Here is a 25,879-nt window from a genome sequence, read left to right on the forward strand (position 1 = left end):
CAACATATATTTATATGAAGCTTGATGATGTGCAACTGTATAGTAGTTTTGTTAAACAGAAAATATATGGACACATATTTTAAAAAAGAACCGAAAATGTGCAGTTACATAAATAACCTCTTTATTTTAAATACTTTCAGTTTAACACATTATATATAACTATTTACATATAAATCCAACACTTAAATAAAATAAAACATACAGTGGTCCAAGTAAAACACCATGACTTTTTGAGTCTCAAAAGTTGAAATAACAGATTGCGCACTTTGTATTGAGTAATCATTCTGTATATACATGAAAAATTCCAAAGGTTCTGCAAATATATGGCCAAGAATATAATGTATTAAGTTTTTAAAGATTCTTTTGATCATGAATATAATATTACAATACTTTTATTAAAAAATGAGAGTTATTAAAAATGTTTTAAAACAATAATATGCAAATTAGCATCTTCCACAATGGATCATTTAATACTTTCCAATATTTTATAGTTTTAAAAAATTACAACTCAAAAGCTTGATATACCTCCTTCATTGACAAAAAGCATACATAGAGCTTCACTGTGTTATGTTTATTAAAAAGTAGTTTACACTGAAAAGAGAAGGAAAGAAAAGAAAAAAAAAAGTCACAAGAAATGATGTAGAATATTTATAACAATAAAAAATCTTGTAGTTCTTTCAAAATATTAACGCAAACTTTCAATTACAAAATAAATGCATAAATTTAATTACCTATAATAATATAGAATGCAGAACAACAATTTTTAGGTTGAGAACGATTCAGTATTTATATCAATGCATGCTAATACAATTTTAGGTTTCATCTGAATTATCAGATACTTAATGATAACGAAGATTTTATCTTTAAATATTACTAAGGAATTTCTCCTTTTTCTAAATTTTCTTCTGTCTTTCTTCGTCTGTTGAAATATCAAACAAATAAGCACTGTTAAAGAAATATAAATTCAAATTCCACTCCTGTCTAAAACTATAGTCTAATAAAAGATGCTTTAAAAAGCCTTCTAAGTTTGGAAAAATTAATGAAAAGTCGAATACTGAAGAGGGGAAAAAAAAAAAGCTTCATACAATTATAGAATCATTTCAGTTCAATTTAGTTGAAAGTGGAGCACATTCAGGTTTATCAAGTGACTTAACTGAAAAATTTTAAGTGAATTTAATTATTTAATGATACAAAATTTCTTGGTGTATTCATTAATTTCAAAATTTTAGAGAGAGTTATAAAACACTCTGCATCTTCAATTTTTAATTTAATATAAGATCTTTAAAGATTTAACTTTAATGAACTTTTTTTGAAAAATTGTAGTACCTCATTCACCTTCTAAAACGAAGTCTATGAATTAAAGATAAGGAAGAGCTTGAAAAAATAATTAATGCATTTATAAATTCTGCCTTTGAGAGTACTTAAATAAAAAGACAAAAGATAGTGTAAGGCTGAGAAGAAACCAGAGCATTGATACCTTGAAAATATTTGCAAAGATAATTTCATCTCTTTCAGAATGACCATTCTTCTCATGAAAAAAGAATTACAAATCTAATTACTTATAATTCTGCTGTAATAAGTATTTTTATGTGATGAATACAAGTTTTAACAATTTAATCATTTCTTGAGCATTATTTTAAATTTCAACTTTCTTCTCATTATGTAAAATCAAAAATTAAATGCTGTCTCTTTTTTTTGTTGAAATTATTTTTAGAAAATTTTCTTTTCTTTACAACAACATGTAAGCTAGTGGCAATATTTTATTAAGACATATTAAAATTGCTAAAAAAAATACTTATTCATATTATAAAATGTAAATGTAATACTGAAAGAAGGAATAAAAACTTAAATATTGAAGTAAGTCAAGAACAATACTAGAAAAAAATTGAATTATTAGTTTAAATGCAAAGTTTGAAACTATATAATGAGCACTGAAAATGAGAATATGAACTAAAATCATATAAAATAAACAAAACGGAATAGGTATTTTATGCTATAAAAGCAATACATAAATTTAATGTTAGGATGCCAAAACTTAGTCTACTTTTAATACAAGACCATATTTAATAGAATACAGACCTAAACTTGCACATTGCTATTTATTAAAAAAAAAAAAAAAAAAAAAAAAAAAAGCCCCCATCTTGTAAAAAGAATATGCCAGTTTAAAGCATATTTAAAACAATAATTCTATGTATTTGCAAGAAAACCAAAGTACCAATAAAAATGGATGTTCCAAATTTGTAAACCTACTATTATTCATTTAACAACTTTAATCATTATAAGAACTTTAAAAAAACTTTTTTCCAGGACAAAACAACAATTTTTATAAAACATACAAATGCATTTTCTTTTATTCAGAGATCAAAATTATGCAAGGCACCTTAAAAAATTATTCAATGCATTAAAAAATTAACAACTAGATTCACAATTGAATAATATAAAAATAATTCCATTAAATGCACATTATATACAAGATAGCTTATTTAAAAATGATTACAACATTTATAGACTATTAGAAGATAATTCTAAAGGGATAATTCTTTTGAAATTTTAATAAAATAATCTTTCATAATTTCCAAATTTCTTTTGAAACATATATATGCATATCAAAAGATGCATTAAAAATAAGCAAAGAACAGGCCAGTAATTATAGAGACTTTAAAATTTGCAATTCACATTTTGGTCTTGAGTTAATTCCACACTACATGATTTTATTGCAATATTCAATAATATTCAGGAGATCTGACATCATGTCATTGAATTCAGAGTCAAAAAGAAATATCTTTTTTTACACCTAATGACCTAAATGATGTAGTTTACTAAATGATTTACACATCAAACAAGGCATTGATTTTAAAATCAAGGTAAAAAGTCTGACACTTATTTTTTCAGCATCCAAAAATGTAATAATTTTCAAAAATGAAATAGATATTTATATACAGTATTATATATATCTATGTACGTATTTACAAGGACTAGTAAAATTTAAAAAAATTCTCACTTTACTATATGGATGGAATGCATTCCACACAATTATTTAAATGTATCAAGCAACAAATTGCACAATTTTTTCTACCCTTTCTCTTGTTAAGAAGAGATGAATTATGAAAAATACCTGTATTGCAGATTTTTGCATTTTCTAAAAATATATACTCCTTTTCCATTTCAATCTCACATTTTTCTAACAAATTTTTTTTTATGAAAGAAAATCAAAGTAATATATTAAATAACAAATTACAGAAAACAATTTTATATTTAATTTGAAGAAATATAAATAATATATAAAAATGAAAAATAAAATAATTTATAATAACATGCCATCAACAAGAAAGAATACATAATCAAAGAATCATAAAACATGAAACTCTAACATGTTTGTAGTTTAAAAATGCCACAAATAAGGTCAATAATATAAAGTATATATATATAATTTCATCAAAGGTCTGCAAAAACGATAAGAAGACCTTTGTTTTGAATTTTCATCAATATTCGATTTCCATCACATAAAATAAAATTATTACACAATTTCAGTAATATACGAACTGAAAACATTAAAGATAAATGAAAATGTTTATGAATCCATAACTTATATACCAATTAAATTCAATTTAATATGGAGTAGTAGCAAATTAGATTAAGTGCATAGCTAAAACAAAATATTACAAAACATTTCAGGTTATGATTGTAAATATAAATTTTCAGAAAACATTTATAACTGTCTAAATAAATTTAAAACAATTTTGAACTATGTATTATCAAGAAATTTTGCAATAATTTTAAACACATATGTCTGATTCAATTACAATTTTTACATTACATTATCAGGATTTTTGAGATGCATAGTTATAACAACACAATGAATTTTTCACAGATAACAACCCTCTTAGCCAATAAATAAGCAGGAAAATATTTTAAAATATAAATTACTCCAAGACTTCTTTCAAGATTGCTGGAGCTGGTGATGCTGAATACTCGATAGCTGGCACTGGGGTAAAAGAGGGAAAAGCTGAATCTATGTCTAATAGCAATGGACTTTTTCGGGGTGAACCTTGATTTTGTTGTGATTGGGGTTTCTTTATAAGATGGGACTTATGATGTGTTACTTCTTGTGTCATTTTTTCAACGGGGAAGGGCATGGGAACTATGGGCTGAGATTCATGCTCCAGAAATTGTACAAATAAAGTAGTAAATGATTTCTGAAATAAAAGTAAAATATGAGCATATATTACTAGAAAACTATTTAAACATAATGCAGAAATATCTACAATTGAAACACTATAAGAGAAAACCACATTTTGTGCACTTTTTTTTACTGGATAAATAAAGTATTCCTTCTTTTCAGTATGGATTTTTTTTTTTTTTAATAAAAAGGTTATTTTTACTTTCAATAATAATTACATAGACCAGCCAGTTTAATTAAAAAAAATATAATAATAAATAAAAATTAATAATCAGTGAAAGGTAAAGGGCAAATGTAAAAATAATACTCTAAAAAGCAATCTAGTTATTCTTGATTTCTTTTTATCTAAGAAATATGTATAAATTCAAGAACAAGAATTGCTTTAAATAAATAATATCACTAAATTTCAATTTCTATGAAACACAATTTTATTTGCAGAATATCTAATGATTTTATGTAAATGACTATTTCCTTTATTATGAGATTTAATATTTTTTAGATAAAATCAATTATAATTGACTTAACATTATTCAAATTTTTTAAAGCATAGTATAGAGGCATAAAGTACAATACTTGAGAAGAGATCTTTAAAATATAAATTGAAATAAAAGTCTTCCCATTTCCACCCCTCATTTCACCAATAAAAATATTACATTAATAATCTGTATTAGAGTGATTTTCTGCATTTTTTTTTACAAATTACATCTCACACAAATATAGGTATTGTCACTGCTTTCATTACCAAAAATAAAAACAATGATGATAATTAAAATAAAATATATTTCCAAATAAATACTATGTTTTTAAAATATGAAAATTATGCTCTAAATGAAAGAATAAAACATACAAATGTTGAAACAGTTTATTTATGCACTTTGAAATATATACAAAATTATGCATTAAAATCTTGTTATTCAAAATTAGACATAATTCAGAATCAAGATTCATTCACCATTCTTTCTGTAAATTTCCAGTCACAGATATTCCAAAAATATACCTTAAATTAATTAAAAGAGAAAACTGATTAAATATCATTAAAATTTGTAATAAATTGCTTTGGAGTTAGTTGTTTAAGGAAGATATTTTAATTATAATTTGTGAGTATAATACTGTATAAGTTACTTATATATAAATAAATTGATTCAAAATAAGTGATTCGAATCATTATGAAAATATACAATTTAATGGCTTTTGACTAACTTTCTTTAAAACTGCAAACAAAAACAGATTTTGAAATTTATAGGAAAAATCAAAAATTGAAAGTCTTATGTATTAAAAGATAAATGAATAGCTCTTGAAAATGAAAACAAATAAAATATTGTGGCATTTTTTTAATAAAATGATAATATTTTTTTCTTCTCCAAAATAGTACGAATGCTTTCTTCTAAAATTCAAAATTGCTAAGGCACAGAATGGTGTATTTAATATTTCTAAAATCTATTAAATTACATGGGGAATGGCCATCTGCATTTTTTACATAAATAAATGTAAAATCAATCATCTCTACTAATACATTTAGATTAAAAATATAAATTTTTCAAGTCATTGCTACATGAGAAACAGAAAATTTTTATAATAATCAAATTTTAAACTATAATTTATAAAGAAATTCGTTTTGAATTTTTTTACATTTTATGTTTTTTTACTTAACATCTAGTATATTAAAGAAATATTATTTGTTGATGCTCTATGGAATTTTTACATATATAATTAAAATATTCTTTACTATGCAAATCTAAATATATATAGTGCAAAATAATGAGATGTGTTTTTTTAAAATTATATTTCAAAATTTCTAAAAAAGAGCCCCAATAGCCTGATGGTTTCAAGCTTAAAAAAAAAAAAAAAAAATCTGAAAATTCTAGGCTAAAAGACAGATTTTATTCAAGATCCACAATGTATGATGTACATTAAATGGGTTTTGAGGATCCAACATCTTTTTGTTGATGTGGTTTTGAAATATGAATACATAGATGATGTTTAAAATGTTGTTTTTACCATCTGGTTATGGTTCTTGGGATATCTGTTCCAAAATAAACTTTTATATTTCTTCAAAATGAGATTTTAATCAAAATAAATCAAACAAAACCAATGGAAATGTTAATATTACATATTCATCAAATTTTTAAACTTGTAAAAAATTCAACATTAGAAAACAATATTGTGTAGTTCAATTTTCCTATATTAAAATAAAAAAAGATATTTAGGAGGGGTCTTGGGCTTATGAAATGTAGTCACACAATATGAACAAACTTTAACTTGGAAAACTATTTTCTAAATTTGAATGTCATACCAACATAAGAAAATATGATCCAAAATACTAGTTTTAACATATACCAAGTCCACAAGCAAAACGGATCGTAGGTGAAATCAAATCTTGATTATGGAACCGAGATGTTACCACCAAGCGACAATAAAAACAGAAATATATATTTTCCCATTGCTACTTTTGCACAATGAATGAATCAAAATGTTATTACAAACAGTGGAAGAATCTCTATCTCTTGTCCTTAACCCTTTGAGGAATAATACTAATTCCTAGAATAACATGTTCAGATATTTGCTTTATATCAGATTCTATAGAAAATTACTGAAAAGAATACTTAAGAGAAGTAAAACTTGCTATAAATAGTCTGCAATTCCTTAGAACAAGCATAGTTAAAAATCTTATTTATAATTAAATATGTTCAACAAAAAAATAATATAGAAGCTTTTTGGATGGTTTTGATTAATTTTAGCTATTATCATTTTCTTGTATACAAAGTATAGAGAAAGTTTTGTAATCATCAAATAATTCAAGCTGTAATTTTGATAAATTTCCATGCTTTAAACGTCCCTGAGTTCGAAAAACATGTTTTTTGGAAAATGTTTGTCTGTAACAAAGATAACTCAAATATTCTTTAAACTAGATGAATGAAATTTAGTTTAAAATCTCAACACCAAATTTAAAGATTTATATTATATTTTGAGCAAACTCTGCTCAGAGAAAGTCTGTCTGGCTGGCTGTTTGAATAAACTTTATAACTACAAAACAAAGAGTACTAGATAGATAAGATTCGGTACACAGATTTAACATCTATAGAATAGATACTTGTTACACCAAATCCAAGTACAAGTTTACTATCTGTCAGTCTGTACTTTCACAAAAAAGTAAATGCGATAATTCTAAAACACAATGATTGAAATATATCAAATTTGGTATGAAAATTAGCAACTACAAGTGCAGTTTTGTGTCAAATTTTATTTCAATCAGTTAAGAAAAACATGCCTAAAACACAAATTCGGTTTTTGGATATTATTTTCTGGAATTAATCACCAAATAACTCGCCAAGAATGATACAATAGATTCAATAAAAATGCTAAATTCATGTCAAAAGTTAATAATTCACTACTATTGTATACCAGTGACATGTAAAGCGTTCTTTGGCATGACAAATTTATTAGAGTATGCAAGAAAGTTTGGAGAGATCACTCCTGCTGGTTTCAGAAATAATTTGTATGGAACTGTTTGTATTAAATAAGGACCATGAAGATAAAAATGACTTACTTCTGGTTCATACTGCCTTTGTTGCTGTTGTTCAGAACTCATTCTGGGCAAGCGTCCAAATATGGAAGAAAATATTCCTCTATTTTCTTGATTTTTACTCTGTCTTCCAACCACAATACCAGCCTAAAAAGGACAGAGATAATCAATTATGTATAATGTAAATGACAATACATAAGACTTCATCAGGCTACATTATTGGTATATGAAAATAAATGAACCACGGCAATATATTTCTATAGTGATCATCTATATTATATAATCTACTACAGCAGGAAAGCTCACAAAAGACATTTTAAACATTTTCTTTTAATTTTACGAAATGAATATTTGTTTTAAAATGACCTTCATAAAAAATAATTTGAATTGTTAATTGATACTTACTTTTTCCATTTCTTCCTGATTAAAATCTAAAACCCTTGCAAGCAGACGAATCACTTCCGATTTCTGATTGGGAGGCGTTGAGAAATATCCAAGAACTAAGCTCTTCATAACTAACCTATAAAATGAAATATATATATATACTTTATTAAAAACGATTACATATTTGACAAATAAATATGCTGAATTCTTAAATAATTTAAGCTTTTAGAATAAATAATATATATATTAAAAAAATATATACTTCCTAATAACAATATTGCTACAAACCTGTAATGTTGCCTCCCAGCACAGTTAGTTCAATCACTGGAAAGACCGTTTTACGATCAGCTCTGTTGCGTGCTGATCGGGTGCCACGTCATTGATCACAGAGCTTGATGACCATTTTGCAACAAAATAGATATTACTGGAAACTTCCAGAATTTCAGCTATTGAGCCAACAAAAATTTAGACACGACTGTTTAATTTAGAACCTTCTCGGCCCGTCTCCCTGGAACTATAAAAGACAGACAGTCTCAAGCTGCATGCGGTCGGAGTCAAGTATCGAGCTTGTTGAGAGGATAACGAAGCACCAAGTGTTGTGTGGAGCTCAAGCGATTGCTGAATTGAGCTGTGTACTGAGTCCTGGTGTTTATTGTGGAAATAGCATCGAGTCCTTTGAGGAGTAGCCAATCAGTTGGAGTGGTTGGATACAGCTAAAGCGAGGGGACAGTGGAAAATTGCAGACGTTTGGAGAGACCATAGAGTGAAGCTATGAAGAATCCCTCTAATGCTGAATTCTGTCTGGCCTCTTTGTGTGCTGTGTTTGTTATTGATTACTATTTGTGGTGTGCTGCTGTGTGTTGCCTGCCTTCGTCTCGACTGTGTAAATATTTGTCATCATTGTGTTTAATAAACATCACTGTTGTTTTTTACTGAGCCTGCTGATTGTTTTCCCACCATACATTCACTACAAATGAGCCTGGAGACTTTATGGACTTAGTAGTGGAATTGAAAGCTTCGTAACAATAATTTTATACCCAACCCACAACATTGATAATTATAAATGCTTCAAAGAAAAATACATTAAATTAAAAATATATATGCATAAAAAATATACATGAAATATTTTAAAAGCATACAAATTTACCTAAGCATTGAATTCTGTATCCATTAATAATTTTACACTATAAAACAAGCAATCTGGGAACTATAATCTCATAACAGTAAAACAAACTGTACAACAAAAAACACAAACCACTACTGTAAAAATTATAAAGTCCTTTCAAATAAAAGACTTATGTAACACATTTTTCAAAACTTGTCAAAAAATATTGACTCCCAAAAATTATGCATTTTAATATAAAATATGTTTCACCATAAAGGAGTATTCAAATTTTAATTTTCTTAAACGATTACTATTGTTTAACATAATTAAATATCTCATCAATCAAATTTTTAAAATAAAAACAGCACACTTTTAAAATAAAAGACTTAAATAAATATCAATTTTTGTATAATGCAACACACTTTTTAATAATGTTTTTGTTAGATAAAGGACCAAACTTCCAATCATTTTAATGTATTGTAAAGAACTGCTAACAAATTCTTCACAATTTATAAATAAATTATTTATATATAAATCAAAGTTTAAAGGAAAATTTTAAACTTCATTATATATACTATTAATAAAATGTTAATGAGCAAAACAAAATTTGATTACAAAAAAGAAATTTAATTATAAAACATAACCACAAAAAAATTTCTTTTGTATTTAAACACATTTGGCAATGAAATTAATTAAAAAACAAACAGCTTATAGGAACTCAAAACTTATAGAAAAGCCTTTATAGGTATTAAAGAAGAAATCTTAGCTGTTACAGTAATTTGACATTGATAGTAATTTCCAAAGGACACGGTTATCATTATTATTTGACTTATTTACCACTAATTTGTTTACAAAGTCAGAAGTTCATTTACTTGTTTTTTTAAACCAATAAATAAGCTTCCCTACTAATCTTACTCTGTTCTTTCGTAAATATGTATTTTTATAAATATTAATAAAACATTTTCATGATACTGTTTTCTATTTTAATAGACTAAATGTGCATTTAATGAACAATTTCATTATTCAAATAATAACATTGTTATTCTATGTAATTAGAACAAAAAATACACCTTCATTTAACATTCAGATGATTTCCAGTAAATATCTACAAGTATATATTTCTTTTAAAAAATCTATATATATATATATATAAAGGAAATCCAAGAAAGAACTGACTTAACTGAAGTCAATTCTAGTTTCATTTATGACCAATTCAAGTAAAAAAAAATGCTGATACATGTTACCCTTGCCAAAATTTTGTGTGTCCTACTAATCAACCTTTGTTAATAACAGGAAAATCATGAAAGTTTTCCAATTAATATTTTATTATTACTGAATAAGGAAAACTGCACATTTTTACCTGTCAACTTTTCCTTCAGTATTGCTTTTAATTGTATCAATTTCTAGGGTTGTAGATTTTATTTTATGTTCTGTTTTTGATACTGAAAAAAAAAAAAAAAATCTGAAATTCTCAAATATGCTATAAATATAATACATTATACAGTAATCATTATAACTCATTTTTAATAATAAGAATTTGTTTCCAAGTATAAGGTAACAACATTTTATCACTAGAACAGTAGATTTATATCATAGACTAAGCATACATATAAGTGAACCATAAGCATGTTTGTAAATTAGTAAGAATGTGAATGTAAAAAGAACATAAGTCAGATAAATCCAATTTGGTAAGTGGTTTTGACAGCAAAATTGTACACCTGCATGGAATTTTTGATGTAATCAGTTAAAGGAGAGGCGATGAAAAAGCAAACTCGTTTTTCTTTACAATGTTACAAAGCTAAACACAATATGAATTGCTTTATGCCAGCATGCATACAAGAAAGAAGTTAAGAACATCCTTCACTGGCTTATTGAAAATGTTTTAATGAAATTTGCAAAACATGCTACTTTTATTAAAGGGTTAAAAATATTTAATATACAATGAAATTTTCACACTTTTTAAAAATTTCTCATAAAACTTTTTGCAAATATTGTAAGAAATCATCCCTTTTTCTTTCAAACACTGCTTGATACTACTGAAGTTTGAAGACTTATTTGTAAATAATACTTAAATCATGCATAATAATGAGAATTGCATCACCAATATAATTAATACTGTGAAGATATTTATAAGGATTTTCATGTTTTAAAATACATAAAATTGAATTATCTAATCCAGATAACCTGAATAGTTAATATAAGAATAAAAAAATTTCCAAGTATTAATTTAATTATAAAAATATTATTGATAAATAAGAGTTGAGATTAGAAATAACAACACATATATTTTAAAAATATAAATTTGCAGAATCTCAAATCTTCTATACAGCACTAATAAGTTTCTGTATTTTTTTTTTTTTTTTTTGACTCAGTCAAAAACAACACTAAAGACAATTGAATGATATGTTGTAGATAAACAGTTATACTTTGTATTTATTAATTCAATCAAGTATTAATATTTCCAGTTCCATTTACGTTACCAGTTTTTCTTATATGCATTTAATTTTCCTATATTTCAAATAATGACTAATTCATTCATTTCAAACCACTTATTCAAATCCATTTAAATGATTTTACAAAAACAGAGTTTGTCCTCAAAATTGTCTTTCATAACAAGAAGTGCTACAGATTTATGTAAATTACATCTATTGGAGTATTTTTTATTATTATTTGCATTAAGAAAATTGTGATTTAAATATAGTTCCTGATTGTTTAAAACTGGATTCAACATTCAATACTTATAAAGGAAAAAAAACATAAGTCATATATGTCAAATTCAAAAATCTTTACTGTAATAATAATTTAAATTAAAGGAAAAGAACAAAATGATTTATTTTCATAAACTTTATTTCAACTTAACTGTAGGCATAAAATGTGAAATTCCAATATTTGTTAATTTCATGCTATGCAACTACTCTTCAAGTAATATAATAAATATCAGTTAATAAATTTGGAAAAAAGAAAATTTCTTAAAAATGGCAATTTCTTCATAATTGAAAAACAAGAAATTTTCATGAACATATCTTAAAAATATACATACATTCACTCCTCAAGTTAGCAATTATTTCTTCCTTGGCATCTAATTGCTCACTTAACCTTGAAGCTGCTTCCAAGGCTTGAGAACTCTCCTCTAGTTGCCTCTATAAGCAAAAAGGGAATAAAGAATTTATATTTCAATATCAAATTTTTTTCAATAAATAATAATTTTAATTTATTTATTTTTACATGGAACATGATAAACAGGTAAATTTCAACTCAGAAAATAGAAGCAATGTTTGAAAATCTTGTATGCATTACAACTCTGAAACATACAGAATTAAGAAATTAATTAATAATATACCTCTTTCATCAGCAACTGTTCTGATAGTTTTTTGTATGCCATCTTTTCTTTATCTAATAACAACTGCCATTTATTTTCTACTTCTTTGAGTTTTCTTTCATTAGCTACAACACAGATTGTACATAAAATAAAAAACAACTTTATAAACAAATGCAAAAGATACTTAGAAATTAAGTAAAGTATAATATTACATTTATTTTATATTATTATACAAATCAGTCTAAAAGTTTTATCAATACACAGTAAGTGAAAGGGAGAAAATTACAGGAAAATGCAGTTATAATTCAGAGTATACATGAAATATTTTGTATATTCATAATAAAATTTTAATATAATAAAATGATTAACAATATAAAGCATTGCACATATTCCAATATTATAAATCTTTCAAAATGCAAATTTAGAAAAATAAGTTATATTTTTTTAATCTTGAAACTGTAATTTTCTAGGTAACTTTCATTAACTGAATATTTACAATAAGGTTGCAGTGGATAAATTTAAAATATATATCTAAAGCTGTTTTTACAAAATAATAACTTTAATTCAAAATTAATCAGCAAAATTGACAAAATTGTTGAGATAGGACTTTTGTGAAAGTTACATAATATTTACATTATCTTTAGAAAACAAAGGTAGGAAGAGGACATTAATGATTGATTGGATATTGAGAACTACTGATGATGTATCTAGGGTTTATGAGCCTTCATATGAAATAAAAATTGAGAAATTGATAGAGTAATTACAACTAGAAACTCTGCCATGCTTCTTCCCTATAGAGAATATAGAGTAAGTAGCATTTTTGGGATTTCTCTAAAAATTAAGGGCAGGTTATTATAGATGACATAACTAGAAGACATGACTTTTCATATGAAAACTAAATTGGTGAAATCATACTAATGGCTTGAGGCTGAGAGACTGTTGATTTTTGGGACCATTTTTAATATATAAATAAAGTTTAGCATTCCTTATGACAACAATCTTGACATAATAATTTAACATTCAATTAAAATTATATTAGATATAACATAAAAATGCAGTTTACCTCTCTGCATCTGTTCAAGAACCAATTGCAATTTGTTCACGGATGTGGAATGTTGTAACACTTGATCTTCAAGAGAAGAAATATGAGATAAGGCTTCATCCCGTTGATTTGCTATAATAGACAACTGTTCTTGAAGACTAGCAATCTGGATACTTGCTCTTTGACTATGAAAAAAAGAAGAAGAAGAGGATGAAAAAAAAAATGAATCTTAAAATTTGTTAATCTACTTTTACAAAGCATTTTCTAAGCCAGATCATATTTTTTTTCTTCAATACATGTACGATAGATGATACAACATCTAAAATATCATCAATTATATTTTTTTGTGCTCCAACTAGAAAAGCATTAAATTATGATGGACAGTTCATTTACATTAACAAAATGTTTTGTTCCCTTTTTTCTATAATAAAGAAAGTTTTTGCTATTTTAAAGGATATTTTGACATTCTTTTCATATCATCAAAAAGCCTTATTTTAATTTTAGACACTGCTAAATGATTAATTATTATTGAGAACATTAGAAACTATTTAGAATTTAGATGAAATAGGCTTGATAAGAATGTTTCTCCGCTTTCAAAATATATTTCAGCGAATAGTTATTAATTTCAAAAACATACTACAACTATATCATTTTATTTAATTTCATAAATAAATATTTAAAGATTAAAAGAAAAAAAGTTTTCATGGCATGTTTATGAAAATAGTAAAATAATACAATTTCTTACTTCAGTCACCTTCAAGAGCAAATGGTTAAAAAAATAAAAAGATAAATGTTTGAAATGTTTGAAATGAGTGATAAAATGACTAAAATTCTTACTTTGTATCCACGACAGCTGTACTTGTTATTTCTGCACGCCTCTTCACTTCAACTAATTCATCTTGTAGATGTTTTTGTCTTTCCTCAGCTTTTAAAGCTTCAGTGGTATAATTTTCTTCAATCTGACAATATTAGTATAAAGACAAATCAAATCATAATAATTCACAATACAAATAATATGACAAAACAAAATCATTCAAGTATAAGAACAGAAAATATTTTAAAGATGGATTATACTATAATGAAGTTCTAAGTTACATATCTTAATCAACTACTTCAAAAATTTTATAAATAAAAAAGTTATTATTATTCACATTCATATACGGTTTCAGATTCTTTATCAAATTTTAATTAATGCATACCTCTAACAGATGTTGCCGCAATCGCTCAAGCTCATTTTTAAGATGAATTTCATTGCTTTTCATTCGTTGAATCTAAAACAAATTAGAAGTACAATTTAAATATATATATATATATGCACAAAAAATAAATAATAAATAGTAAAATTTAATGAACAAAATGAACTGTAGTAATAATTTTGTGATAAAAATCAATCGCTACAGAATCATTTGATGAATATATAACAAGAAAAAGATAAATCAAATTTAGAATCTTAGCAAATAAGTAATAGAAAATCTGTAGTATTAAAGCTAATAAATTAATATAACAGGAAGTTTTATATTGCTTTTACACTGCTTTCATTTCTTAATTAAAAATTATATTCATTTTCCTACAATATTGTCAAACAGAACATAAAGTTTATTTATAAAAAAATATTAAAAAAAAAATCCTTTTCATTTTTGGCATTGTAAGAATATGTTTACAATACATAAATTTAAAAAATACTTAGTACAGTCAAATCTTGTCACAAGTAACATGCAACAAGGTTTAAAAATAAAAATATTTTTTAAATCATCAAATTTGAAGGGGAAAAAAACCCAGAATGCAATACTCATATACAATAATAATATTAAAAAATCTCCAGTAAGTAATAATTTTATTTAATTTTAAATAAATCTGAAATTTCTTTCGATACTTTTGTAATTTATTGTTATAACAATGAGGAGATCAAAGACTAAATTTAGAAAAACTATGATGATTAAAAATTTTTTTTTATAATAAGCTTGTTTTACTTAACATAAAAATCCTTCAAAAAGTGCAAGATACTTCTTAATCTGTTCTAACTAGTCATTAACTGATTTCATTATTTATGTTTATCAGCATTATGGAATAAGAATAAATACAAAACACGATCTTTTTTTTAATAATAATAAGAAGTGTTCTATTAATCAATCTTTTACACACATGCATCGAAAATGGTTAAAAGTATCATACCTCATTTCGAAGATTTTGATTTTCCTGTTTGCTTTGGTTCAATGCCAGAAGAGTTTCATCTCTTTCCCTATACAAGTCCTGGGCTTTGCTGAACATTGCTTCACTATCTGCCAGAATCTGATTGATATCAACAGTTCCAGAAGGGGAAGAATGATCACTGTTGATATACTGAGACAAGGAAGATAGCTTTTCTGTCATGGATTGAATTGAGAATTCTTGCTCTTTAACAGCCATATTCAGTCTCTCATTCATGTCTTTCAATAGGCTACATTCAGAATCTTTATCTTGAAGTTTCTGTTCCAGCACTGTTTTTTCATTCTCCAAATCTTCAAGAGAATTCTTCATGTCTGCTACTTTATTCATAGAATCTGATATTTTCTTTTCAAGAGTTTGTGTGATTTGCTGCTGTTGCTCTGATTCCAATTTCAATTTCTTCACTTGTTGTGAAAGATCATGGATCATACAATCTTTTTCTTGTATTAAATGATCTTTCTCTTCATTCGCACATGTTAGCTGTTCAATTTTGGTATTTTTGTCTTGGAGTTCATCTTTTGTGATCTGAATGATAGCATCAGAATTCATCTGGTTAAGAAAGTTACTGTATTTTTCCTTAATATCAAAATGCTGCTGCTCAAGATCTGCCAATCGTTGCTTTAAGATTATCATTTCATTCTGCGCATTGATTAAAGATTTTTGTTTTTCTTCATACTGCTGAACAAGAGATTGGTGAGTTTGCTCAAGAAGATCAAATTTTTCTCTTTGCTGTGAAAAAGTTGTCTCCAATTCTTTCATTTCTGCCATATATTTACGACATTCCTTGTCTTTCGTATTGTAGCTCACCATGAATTTTTCACGTTCTGTTTTACACATTTTTATTTGCTTCGCTAAGTTTTCTTTTTCCTCTAGGAGTGACTGAAGATGTTCAGGAATATTTGATGTTTCTTGAATCAAAGTCGTAAGAGTAGAATTCTTCTGCTTTAGAGATTCAATTTCAAAATCTTTGTCTCGAATTATGTTACTTAATTTCTTGATTGTTTCCTTGGTAAGTTCTGGATCTGATTTCTCTTTACTAGAGAGTTTTAACTCACAGTTATCTTGTTGCAGCTTTAATAAAGCCTGTTTTTCAGATGCTACAATGCTAGTGAGTTTGTGAACCTCAGTTTTTAAAGTGCTACATTCCTGAGATTTTTCGTTTAAAACACACAGAAGTTTCCCTTTTTCTAATTCTAAAGCAGACACCTTCTCTTGCAAAAGTTTTGCTTCAATTCCATTATCCTTTCCAGTATTACTGTTTGTACAAAGATTTTCACTTGAATTTTCAAAAAAATTAATGTCCTTAGAATAATGTTCCTTTTTCAAAGAATTTAAATTATCTATCAAAGTGCTTATTTTACTATGCAAAGAAGTTATTTCATTTTTCTGAGACTGAATTACAGTGTCCTTTTCTGTTACTATAGATTCTTTTAAATGCAATTTTTCTTTCATGTCATTCAATTGAGTTAAATATTCTTGCTGTTGAGCAGAAAACATCTGTTCCATATTGATAAGCTCTGATTTAGCAGCATCAACTTTTGCTTTCAAGGAATTACATTCACATACATATTCATCAGTTTGGATATATGCAGACGATGATGTTTTATTTAACAAAGATTTCAAAGAAATAATTTCATTTTCTAATTGAGTTTTTTCTTGTTCTAAATTATCAATGTTAGATTGTAGTTGATTTAATATAAAATTATTCTTTTGTGTTTCGGTATCTACAGTAGAAGAATCATCTGTTTGGGAATGTTTTGAAGAAGTCACTGCAGCACCCTGATTATAAAAACCCTCATAACTTTGCACTGCAAAATCGGAAGTAGCTGCAACATTTGTTTGAGAGAATGCTTCACACTTTTCTACAATATTATATTGCTTATTTTCACAAATATCTTTTGTAAATTTTTCCCCATCAGACAGGGTTAAATTTAATTTCTCATTTAAGTGGGTAATATTTGAAATTAGTAAATTTATCACATAACAAATTTCACCTAAAACAGGAAACAAAGATTCCTGATTAGTATTTGCAGTTTCTAAAAAAATTATATAACTATCAATTTTGTTTATTAAATTGTTTACATCCTCCTCATTTTCTTCACATATAGAATTTGTCAAGTGAAGTTTTTGATTTTTGAGCCACACTATATTGTCTTTTAAATTTTCTTCTGTACTACTATTAGAAAACAGCTGCAGAAGAGTCATTAGGTTTTGGTTTTTCTTACTATAAGAGCTATCTAATTTTTCTGAATTTAAACCCATATTATTAATCAAAGCTTCTTTTATGTCTTTATTAAGAAGATCAAAATCATGGCATGGAAAATCAGGTTTTTCAGACAATTTTTTTTCTTGTTCCAATAATTTTTCTTTTAGTATTTTATTTTCAGTTGCTGCACTATTTTTTAACTGCAAGAGACAACTAGTTTCTTCCTGTAAGATAAAATAATAATAATGATATATAATACTCTTAAATATTGGAAGAAAATATTATGTTTAAGAATATATGATATTTAGATGAAAAGATTAAAAATGAAATTTCAACGAATTTCCTTATTCTGTAATAAATTCAACAATTTTGATAAGAATTTAAGAGTTGAAATAAATCTATATTAATAATATGCTAGTGGAAGAAAGACTGTAGTTTCATTCATTCAGAAGTTCATTTCAGGAAAAAGGATTTTGCATATTTTAGAACCCTTTTCAGAATTTTAAACCCTGTAAAGATTCACAATCACCAGAGTTCAACTATGGAACTGGAAATACAAAAAAATTAAGAAATTGTTCTATTTGGTGCACATACAATACACTAATGTTAAACTATTTTATACTGATGCAGACATTTGGAGGAGTGAGACTGTACTGCCATCTCATCTGACAACAGTTCAAAATTTTGATGCCAAAATAACCTTTATGCTGCTTCAAAACAGAAGTTAATACTAACCTCAAAATAACTTGACTCTAATAATTATTGTATTTGGTGGAGCATATAATGTGATGTGATATTAAAAACACTTATAAAAATGAAATCACAGTAATTATACATGTCACTGATGTTAAAAATGGGTAAAACAAACTCTAAAACTTGCTCTGTCCTAAGATATGGTAACAAATGAGTAGAAAATGTGTCCCTTAAGTTTGTATCAAGTTTGAAAGAGTTCAGTGCGATGACAAAATAATTCAATGATTTGTTATACAGATCAATATTGAGCATTCTCATAATTAAATTACATTCATTCATTCATCAAAAGTAATTAAACAAGAAAATAAATAAAGTAAATTCATATGAACTTATAAAGTTGAAAATTCCTTATTTCATATCAGTTTTGGCAAGGAAAAAAAAAAGTGTGCTTATGTGAGAATTTTTGCTGTTTTAGGATTTCAGATAGGATTACACTAGGATTGTAATCATACATTTAATTTGTCAATCAATACCATGTTCCGTTTATCAGAGGTTTGAGAATTTGATACGAGTGAAGTTTGATGAAATTGCAATTAATTTTAAAGATTGGCTAGATATTTTATTCTATTTAAAAGAAGCAAATAAACAAACACTTCATATCTTAAATATTTAGAAGTTTTGCTTCATATTAATTCATCACAGTTAAGTTTAAATGCATTAAGAATGTCACCAGCAGTTATTCACGGTCTGTATATGGATAAGGATTGATTTTATTACATAATTTAAAGGATTAAACTTTTTTTAATTGAGTTTTTGAAGTTAAAAATATAAGTAGAAAGTGCTTTACAATTTCTGCTAAATATTAATCTTTAATGATGCAATAAAAAACCTACACTGATCAACTAAGTTTATTTTAATCATTTACATAGAATAAAAATGGTTGTATTTCCTTGTACTGAATAAGAGACAAGAAAAGCCAAGATTAATTTTAACATTTTTAAAATTTAGTCATTTTTAACAATGTATTTAGAGTTTATCAAGAAGAATTGCCACTTGAATCTTTTATAAATCACCAATCACATTTTTCAAAAATGTTTATTTTGTTTCTAATACAAGTGACTTTACTGCTGGATAAATAAATTCAATAAAATATTTTAAAATGAACATTTATATTTATAACATCATATAATCAACAAGTAATTTTTAAATGCTTAAAACAGGTGACAGGTTTCCAATTACACAGTCAAGGATCATTTGACTAAGGATAAGACAAGTAGCCACAAGGTTGAATAAAAAAATTTATTAATCTAATTACCAAAAAACTAAATTAAAAGAGCAAATTATATAAATAATAAAATATTAGGACTATATTCTGTGCTTATATTGAATTAAATTAAATTACAGAACAATTTATTACCTATTTGTAATATTTTGAAACACAAACTATTCAATAAATGAGTTATGTTTTATATTCCATATGACAGGAACTTGTAAAATAATAATTTTTAAAGATGCATCCATTTAAAATTATTTCCTTTCAATCTAACACAGTAATTTAACACCTTTATTTGTAAAAAAGGAAATTATTAAAATTAATAATTATGATTAATTTCCAGATAATTTGGATTTGGTTAAAAAAAAATTCAGACATTTTTTTAAATCCAAATCACATATATTCAAATAAGGTAAAGTTATACATAAATAAGTAAGCTACAAAAAAATTAAAATAAATAATATGTTGATTAAGCTAAAAATATGAAACTAAACAGACAGTTGTCAAACAGGATCTTCATAATGTAGTTTGCCTGGGGCTGCAAATCGTCTAAATTTGTCACTGTTTAAGACCAATAAATTATTGAAACATATTTTAAGTAATGTAATTATTATTTACCAATAGCAGAATAATTGATAACAAGTCTATGAATTTATTAGATTTTTTTAAAACTTCTGTCTCAGAAAATACCACTCTAAAATGTTAAAGTAAAAAAAAAAAAAAAAACTACAAATTAAGATGGAATAATGATCCCTACTCGATGCTGTTGATCTAGTTCTTCAATACTCTGCTCAAGATTCTCCTTCTCTTGCATCAATTGCTCTATCTTCTGATCCTTTTCTTTGCAAAGATCAACAAGCTCCTTAAAAGACAGAACACCATTTTGGTTTGATTCTTCTAAAAGAAAAAAAAAAAAAAAATCTATGACCTTAAGCTGCACATATTATAATATTTTGGATAAAATCAATATGGTCTTAAATCATTTATTTATGAAAAACAATATTTTTCACTCAAAACTTGAAGAAAATTCTTACTTTTGAGGCAACTAATTTTCAAAAATCCCTATTATTTTCTAGAAATCTAAAATTAGCCAGCACATACAAAAATTTAAGATCTCCCATCATTCAATAAAGAATTAATTAGATTCTGATAAACTATCCTTGCTGTAACTAAACCGAGGTGGCTTAGAGGTAAGATCTCCCAGGTTCGAAACCTAATTCCACTAAGTAAGTGCTTGTGGTGCTCTTAAATCTGTAAGCGCCAAATGTTCTCTTGTCGGTAAGATGCAGTAGCTTGGAGATAGGGTGCTCCTTGTCAACTGATCATGTTCAAATTTATGAGGTTCATGTCAAAAATAGTTTTCTTACCGCATCAGAATGGGATATTAATATAACTGAAACTAAAATCTCATTGGCAAATATGATCGTGATGTTATAGTAATAAAGGATGTTTGGGACGATTATAACACTTTTTTTGAATGAACATTTAATAAAAACATAATTTAAAATCAATAAATTTCTTTTCCATCAAAATTTCATTTTATTTTTTATATAGCATTATTTTAAATGTTATCTATGAAATAATGGCATAGTAAGCACTGAATGAAACATTGTACATTCATATGAAAATAAAAGCCATTTTTTAATTTCTTAGGAATTAATGATAATATAAATAAGATTGGCAATGGAATATTAAGTAGTAAATATAAGTAAGGAAAGAAAATATTTTTGTGAAAATATTAATATTTCAATATTATTAATATGCAAAAGAGCACCAACAAAGAAGATTACACAATATAGTTAAGCCTTAAGATTCTGAAGCAAATTGAAACCTATTTATTAAAAATTATTTTAAAAGTTTATTCAGTTATGGAGACACAAAATATCAAAAAAATTCTTTTTGCAATCTTCAATTAAAATTTATTTTTAATGAAATTTTTTATCAAGAATTCCATTTGATGATCATCCCTAAAACTTGACACAATCTATTTAAATCATTTTCATTCAAAAACTAAAAGCACTAAAATATTCTCTCATGTCAAAAGGCAACAACAATATTTTATTCATTCAAAGGAAAGATAATTCAATTTTAATAAAATAAATAACAGAACTTGAGTTCTCTCTAAATTCTTTTACATTTTCCTGCTAAATTAGTAATTAGGTAATTTCAAACAATCAAACAGAACTTCCAAGTTTGCAATTAAAAAAAAAAGGTAAAGGATATGAATGCATTTATTACATTTATTTTATATAATAAAATGTTTTTAATATAATTGTTATAAACAAGACTTCGCCACAGAATAACATATATGCTACATAAATTCTTTATCAAAGTAAAAATACAAATATAGTAAATATGCTTTCAATATTATAGTAAATTATTCCAACATTATAATTTTTCATAATGAATGCATGGACAGTATTTTAATAACACAAGGATAACTACTATTTTAAAAAGCATCACTATATTAGTTAACATATGTCTCAAAGTCAATTGATGGAAGCTTCAAAATAGTTTCTGCCAATTAAATAACAGATAATTAATATTATCTAAACTAAAAGCTAAAAACTATAAAGGACGGAGGGGCCCAACTATCAAAAAGGGAGAGCAAGTAGAAATGTTAAAGTTGAAAGCAATATTTAAGAAACAGAGAAGTTATCAACAATATTGAGAAATGCTAAACAAAAGATTTTACTTCTTGAATTTAAACTTAAGACTTATTTTCATTTATCTCAAAATGCAAATTTTAATAAATATTTTATTTTAAAACACATTTGCTAAGATTCACCTAAACAAAATGTGCACAAAATAAAGTAATTTATTATTTATAATAGTATTCAGAAAGTGAACCAAAATATTTCTATAATAACTGTATAGTTGTATGTTTTTAAGATCGAAGAGAAAGGTACAATTTTAAAGAATTTTCTATTTCAAACTGACAGTTTTATTATTTGAAAGAGCATTAAAATGTTCCAACTTATGATTAAGTTCTATCCAATACCAATACAAATGCATATAGAAAAGAATATCTGATTCTGGTAATTTGCTTTTAAAAGAAAGCACCCAAGAAGAAAAAGAAGGGAGGATTCCAAACATTTATAATTTTTGTGGAGAAATATTTAAAAGTAAAACAAGTAAAATTTTCTGAGCATTTTCCATGATTTTCACAAAAGCTTCATTTTGAAACTGCAAAAATATTTCAAGATTTTTTTTCCCCTCAATATTTTAAATGTAGTACAATGCCATTGATAAATAAGAGACAAGATTTACTGAAAACTCATGTTTTGCATACAAGTGAAAATATTAATTAACCATTTCAGTAAGTTATAATCAAAAAGAAAATAACTTCAAATATATAAAGAACCTTTTTCTTTTCTTTTTAAAACTAATATACGAATTAAAAATTAATTCTTAAAAAGATATGAAAAAATTCTTTTTATTCAATAAATTTTATTTAAAGATTTACAAAAACAGTTCCATATTCTTTAATAAAAAAAAATTAACTTCTTCTTTTTTTAAAGTATGGGTTGAATGCAATATGTGAAATGATTAATATTTAATACAATCAAATTATATTTAATAATATAAGGATACAAAATATTATAAATAATACACATTATTAAATAATCATAATGATGGAAATTTTATAAGAATCACAATAAGCAATAAATTTCAAATTTATATTATCACATTTATTACATTATATCATACCAGATACTACTATTTGTGAATTGGTATGGACAAATAATATTATTATCAGATGCTTAGAAAAGATTTCATTTATAAGACTGTTTCACTTTCAGAAATTTTTATTTTTAAGCAATAATAAACAGTATCAGAAATTTATTTAGACATTAAGAAAACAAGAATTCATTTGATGTTTTTCTATTAGATCCTTTATCAATATTATTATTAATGCATTTTAAGGCCTTTCTTAAAATACAACAACCAAACAATAATTTTATATTTTTCTTATTTAAATTCACAGAAGAAGATAAATGAAAACAATAGAATATTAATATTTAAGACAAAATTTTTACAGTATATTCTTGCCTTCTTATTAAAAAAAGGAAAATTTCTAAAGAGTCGACAAATTAATTTTTAAATTTCATTAATGATAGTAAAAAATAACAAGAATTGCTAAGTAAAATATTCAATAAAAAATGATTTGTGATTCACATATATTATAAAATGAAGATATGCTTGTATACTATTTATTATAAAATAAGAATTTTTTTTTCTACATCGAAAGAGAGGATATAGTTATAGAATAGGAAAATAATATAATTAAGGGAATATTTTAAACATAATTAAATATTTTGATACAGCAATGCAATCCAATTAATGAATAATAACGATCCCACACATACCGTCTGTCAGCCCCGAGGAATTATTTTCAATTAAAACTTCTTTCGTAAAATCTGTTATTTTACCAGTTATAGAGCTAAACTGATCCCCTAACCACGACATTTTAATAAATAATTTAATTAATAATATCTAGATACATATTTTTACACGTGACAGTCCATTAAATACCAAAGATAACAAACACGAAAACTAAAACAACTCCATCATTGCCAAGCTCGAAGTATTGAATTGCAAAATGTAGCAGACGAACTTGTAAACGCCACTATCACACAAGTAGCAGAATGGCTAAAGTATTTCTGCACAAGATCTGATTTGAGCATTTTCTCTAAATCGATTTTGAAATCAAACAGATATGTTTGAAGTTATGAAAATTGAAATTTAATTTAAATATGTAATGAAAAGAATGTCGTGAAACTTAACAAGAATGACTTAGAAGAATTTGAACTCAGTGACAGGAATGAGTAAATAGGAGGAGAAATGTAATCAGTCCTCCAGATAGAGATTCGATAAGAAAGGTTTGAAAAAAAAAAAGCTATATTTCAACATTTATATATAACTTTTTGTCTTATTTCTATATTCAGTACAATCTTTCTTGTTTTATTATCAACTACGCTATGGCGAACGTTTACGAATGTAGTTCGGTTTTGTTTAGTTATACTAACGTTCCACTTGGGAGAGTGGGGTTATATAGCGATAAACCTTGTAATTCTTAATCAAATGGTAAGGATTACTTCTGAATCAGCATTATCGAACCTTCTCAAAATTTTCATACTACACCAGTGGATTTGTCTAACAAAAGATATTTAACATGCACCAGACTCATATATACATTAGAATCTGGTAAAATTTTATTTCGAGCCTCGAAGATTCCGATTTTAAGATCGAAATCTAATACCACCAGGCCAATGTGCCCCAAAACTCAAGCTGGAGCTCAAGAAACAGATGCAGTTGTTTCTTAACTTTGTAACAATATGAAATATTAGCGGCTTGTGTTTGTATTGAATTAAATTCTATGGTATAAACGGTGTGTTCGATGAATTTATTTATAACTTGTGGAAATGTGTTGCATTTGAAGCCTTGGAACTCTTCATATATGGCATTAATTAATACCAAGTAAGACATTTTTATTTATAACTAACCAATTTTGGCTGTCAACTGCTGCAACTGGTATTTTGGATGTGATTATTTTTAAAGAAACCTCATGTGTTTGATTTAATGTTCAGGATTCTTTCAAGAAAATATTTTAAAGCATCAAATTGTGATAGGCAACAAAATTTTGTTATTTTAATAGTATTTCCTGCCCATTCTGTATATGAACTATCCTAACAGAAATAAATCTCAGGGTAAAATAGTACTATTAAAAACTATCAGACTGCGATACGCACTCCTAAAAGTAGTTTTAATTTTCCAATAGTATCACATTACTGTGAATGGTATAGTTATAAAGAAATTTGGGATCTACTTAAGTTTATGACTTAGAAATCCATTAATTAAAAACAACAACAACAACAAAAAAAAAAAAAAAACTGGCCAATGAAGCTGCAATATATCTGAAAATGAGTATTTGGATGCTTAACAATT

At 25.6% G+C, this 25,879-nt stretch overlaps 1 protein-coding gene across 1 annotated transcript; it reads right to left on the reverse strand.

Annotated features, from left to right (window-relative positions):
- Nucleotides 1-110: 110 nt before the first annotated feature.
- On the reverse strand, nucleotides 111-24,504 carry LOC129968800 (thyroid receptor-interacting protein 11-like). Its single transcript, XM_056083057.1, has 12 exons — nucleotides 24,301-24,504; nucleotides 20,688-20,827; nucleotides 15,726-18,188; nucleotides 14,753-14,824; nucleotides 14,391-14,512; nucleotides 13,575-13,738; nucleotides 12,533-12,636; nucleotides 12,233-12,332; nucleotides 10,553-10,634; nucleotides 8,109-8,223; nucleotides 7,728-7,850; nucleotides 111-4,196 (listed from the first exon to the last, which is right to left on the reverse strand). Exons 1-12 carry the CDS (start codon nucleotides 24,398-24,400, stop codon nucleotides 3,924-3,926), a joined length of 3,858 nt encoding a protein of 1,285 aa, XP_055939032.1. The 5' UTR covers nucleotides 24,401-24,504; the 3' UTR covers nucleotides 111-3,923.
- Between the last annotated feature and the right edge of the window lie 1,375 nt (nucleotides 24,505-25,879).

This window comes from Argiope bruennichi, chromosome 5, assembly GCF_947563725.1.
Source record: "Argiope bruennichi chromosome 5, qqArgBrue1.1, whole genome shotgun sequence".
In the NCBI taxonomy this organism is placed as follows: Eukaryota; Metazoa; Arthropoda; class Arachnida; order Araneae; family Araneidae; genus Argiope; species Argiope bruennichi.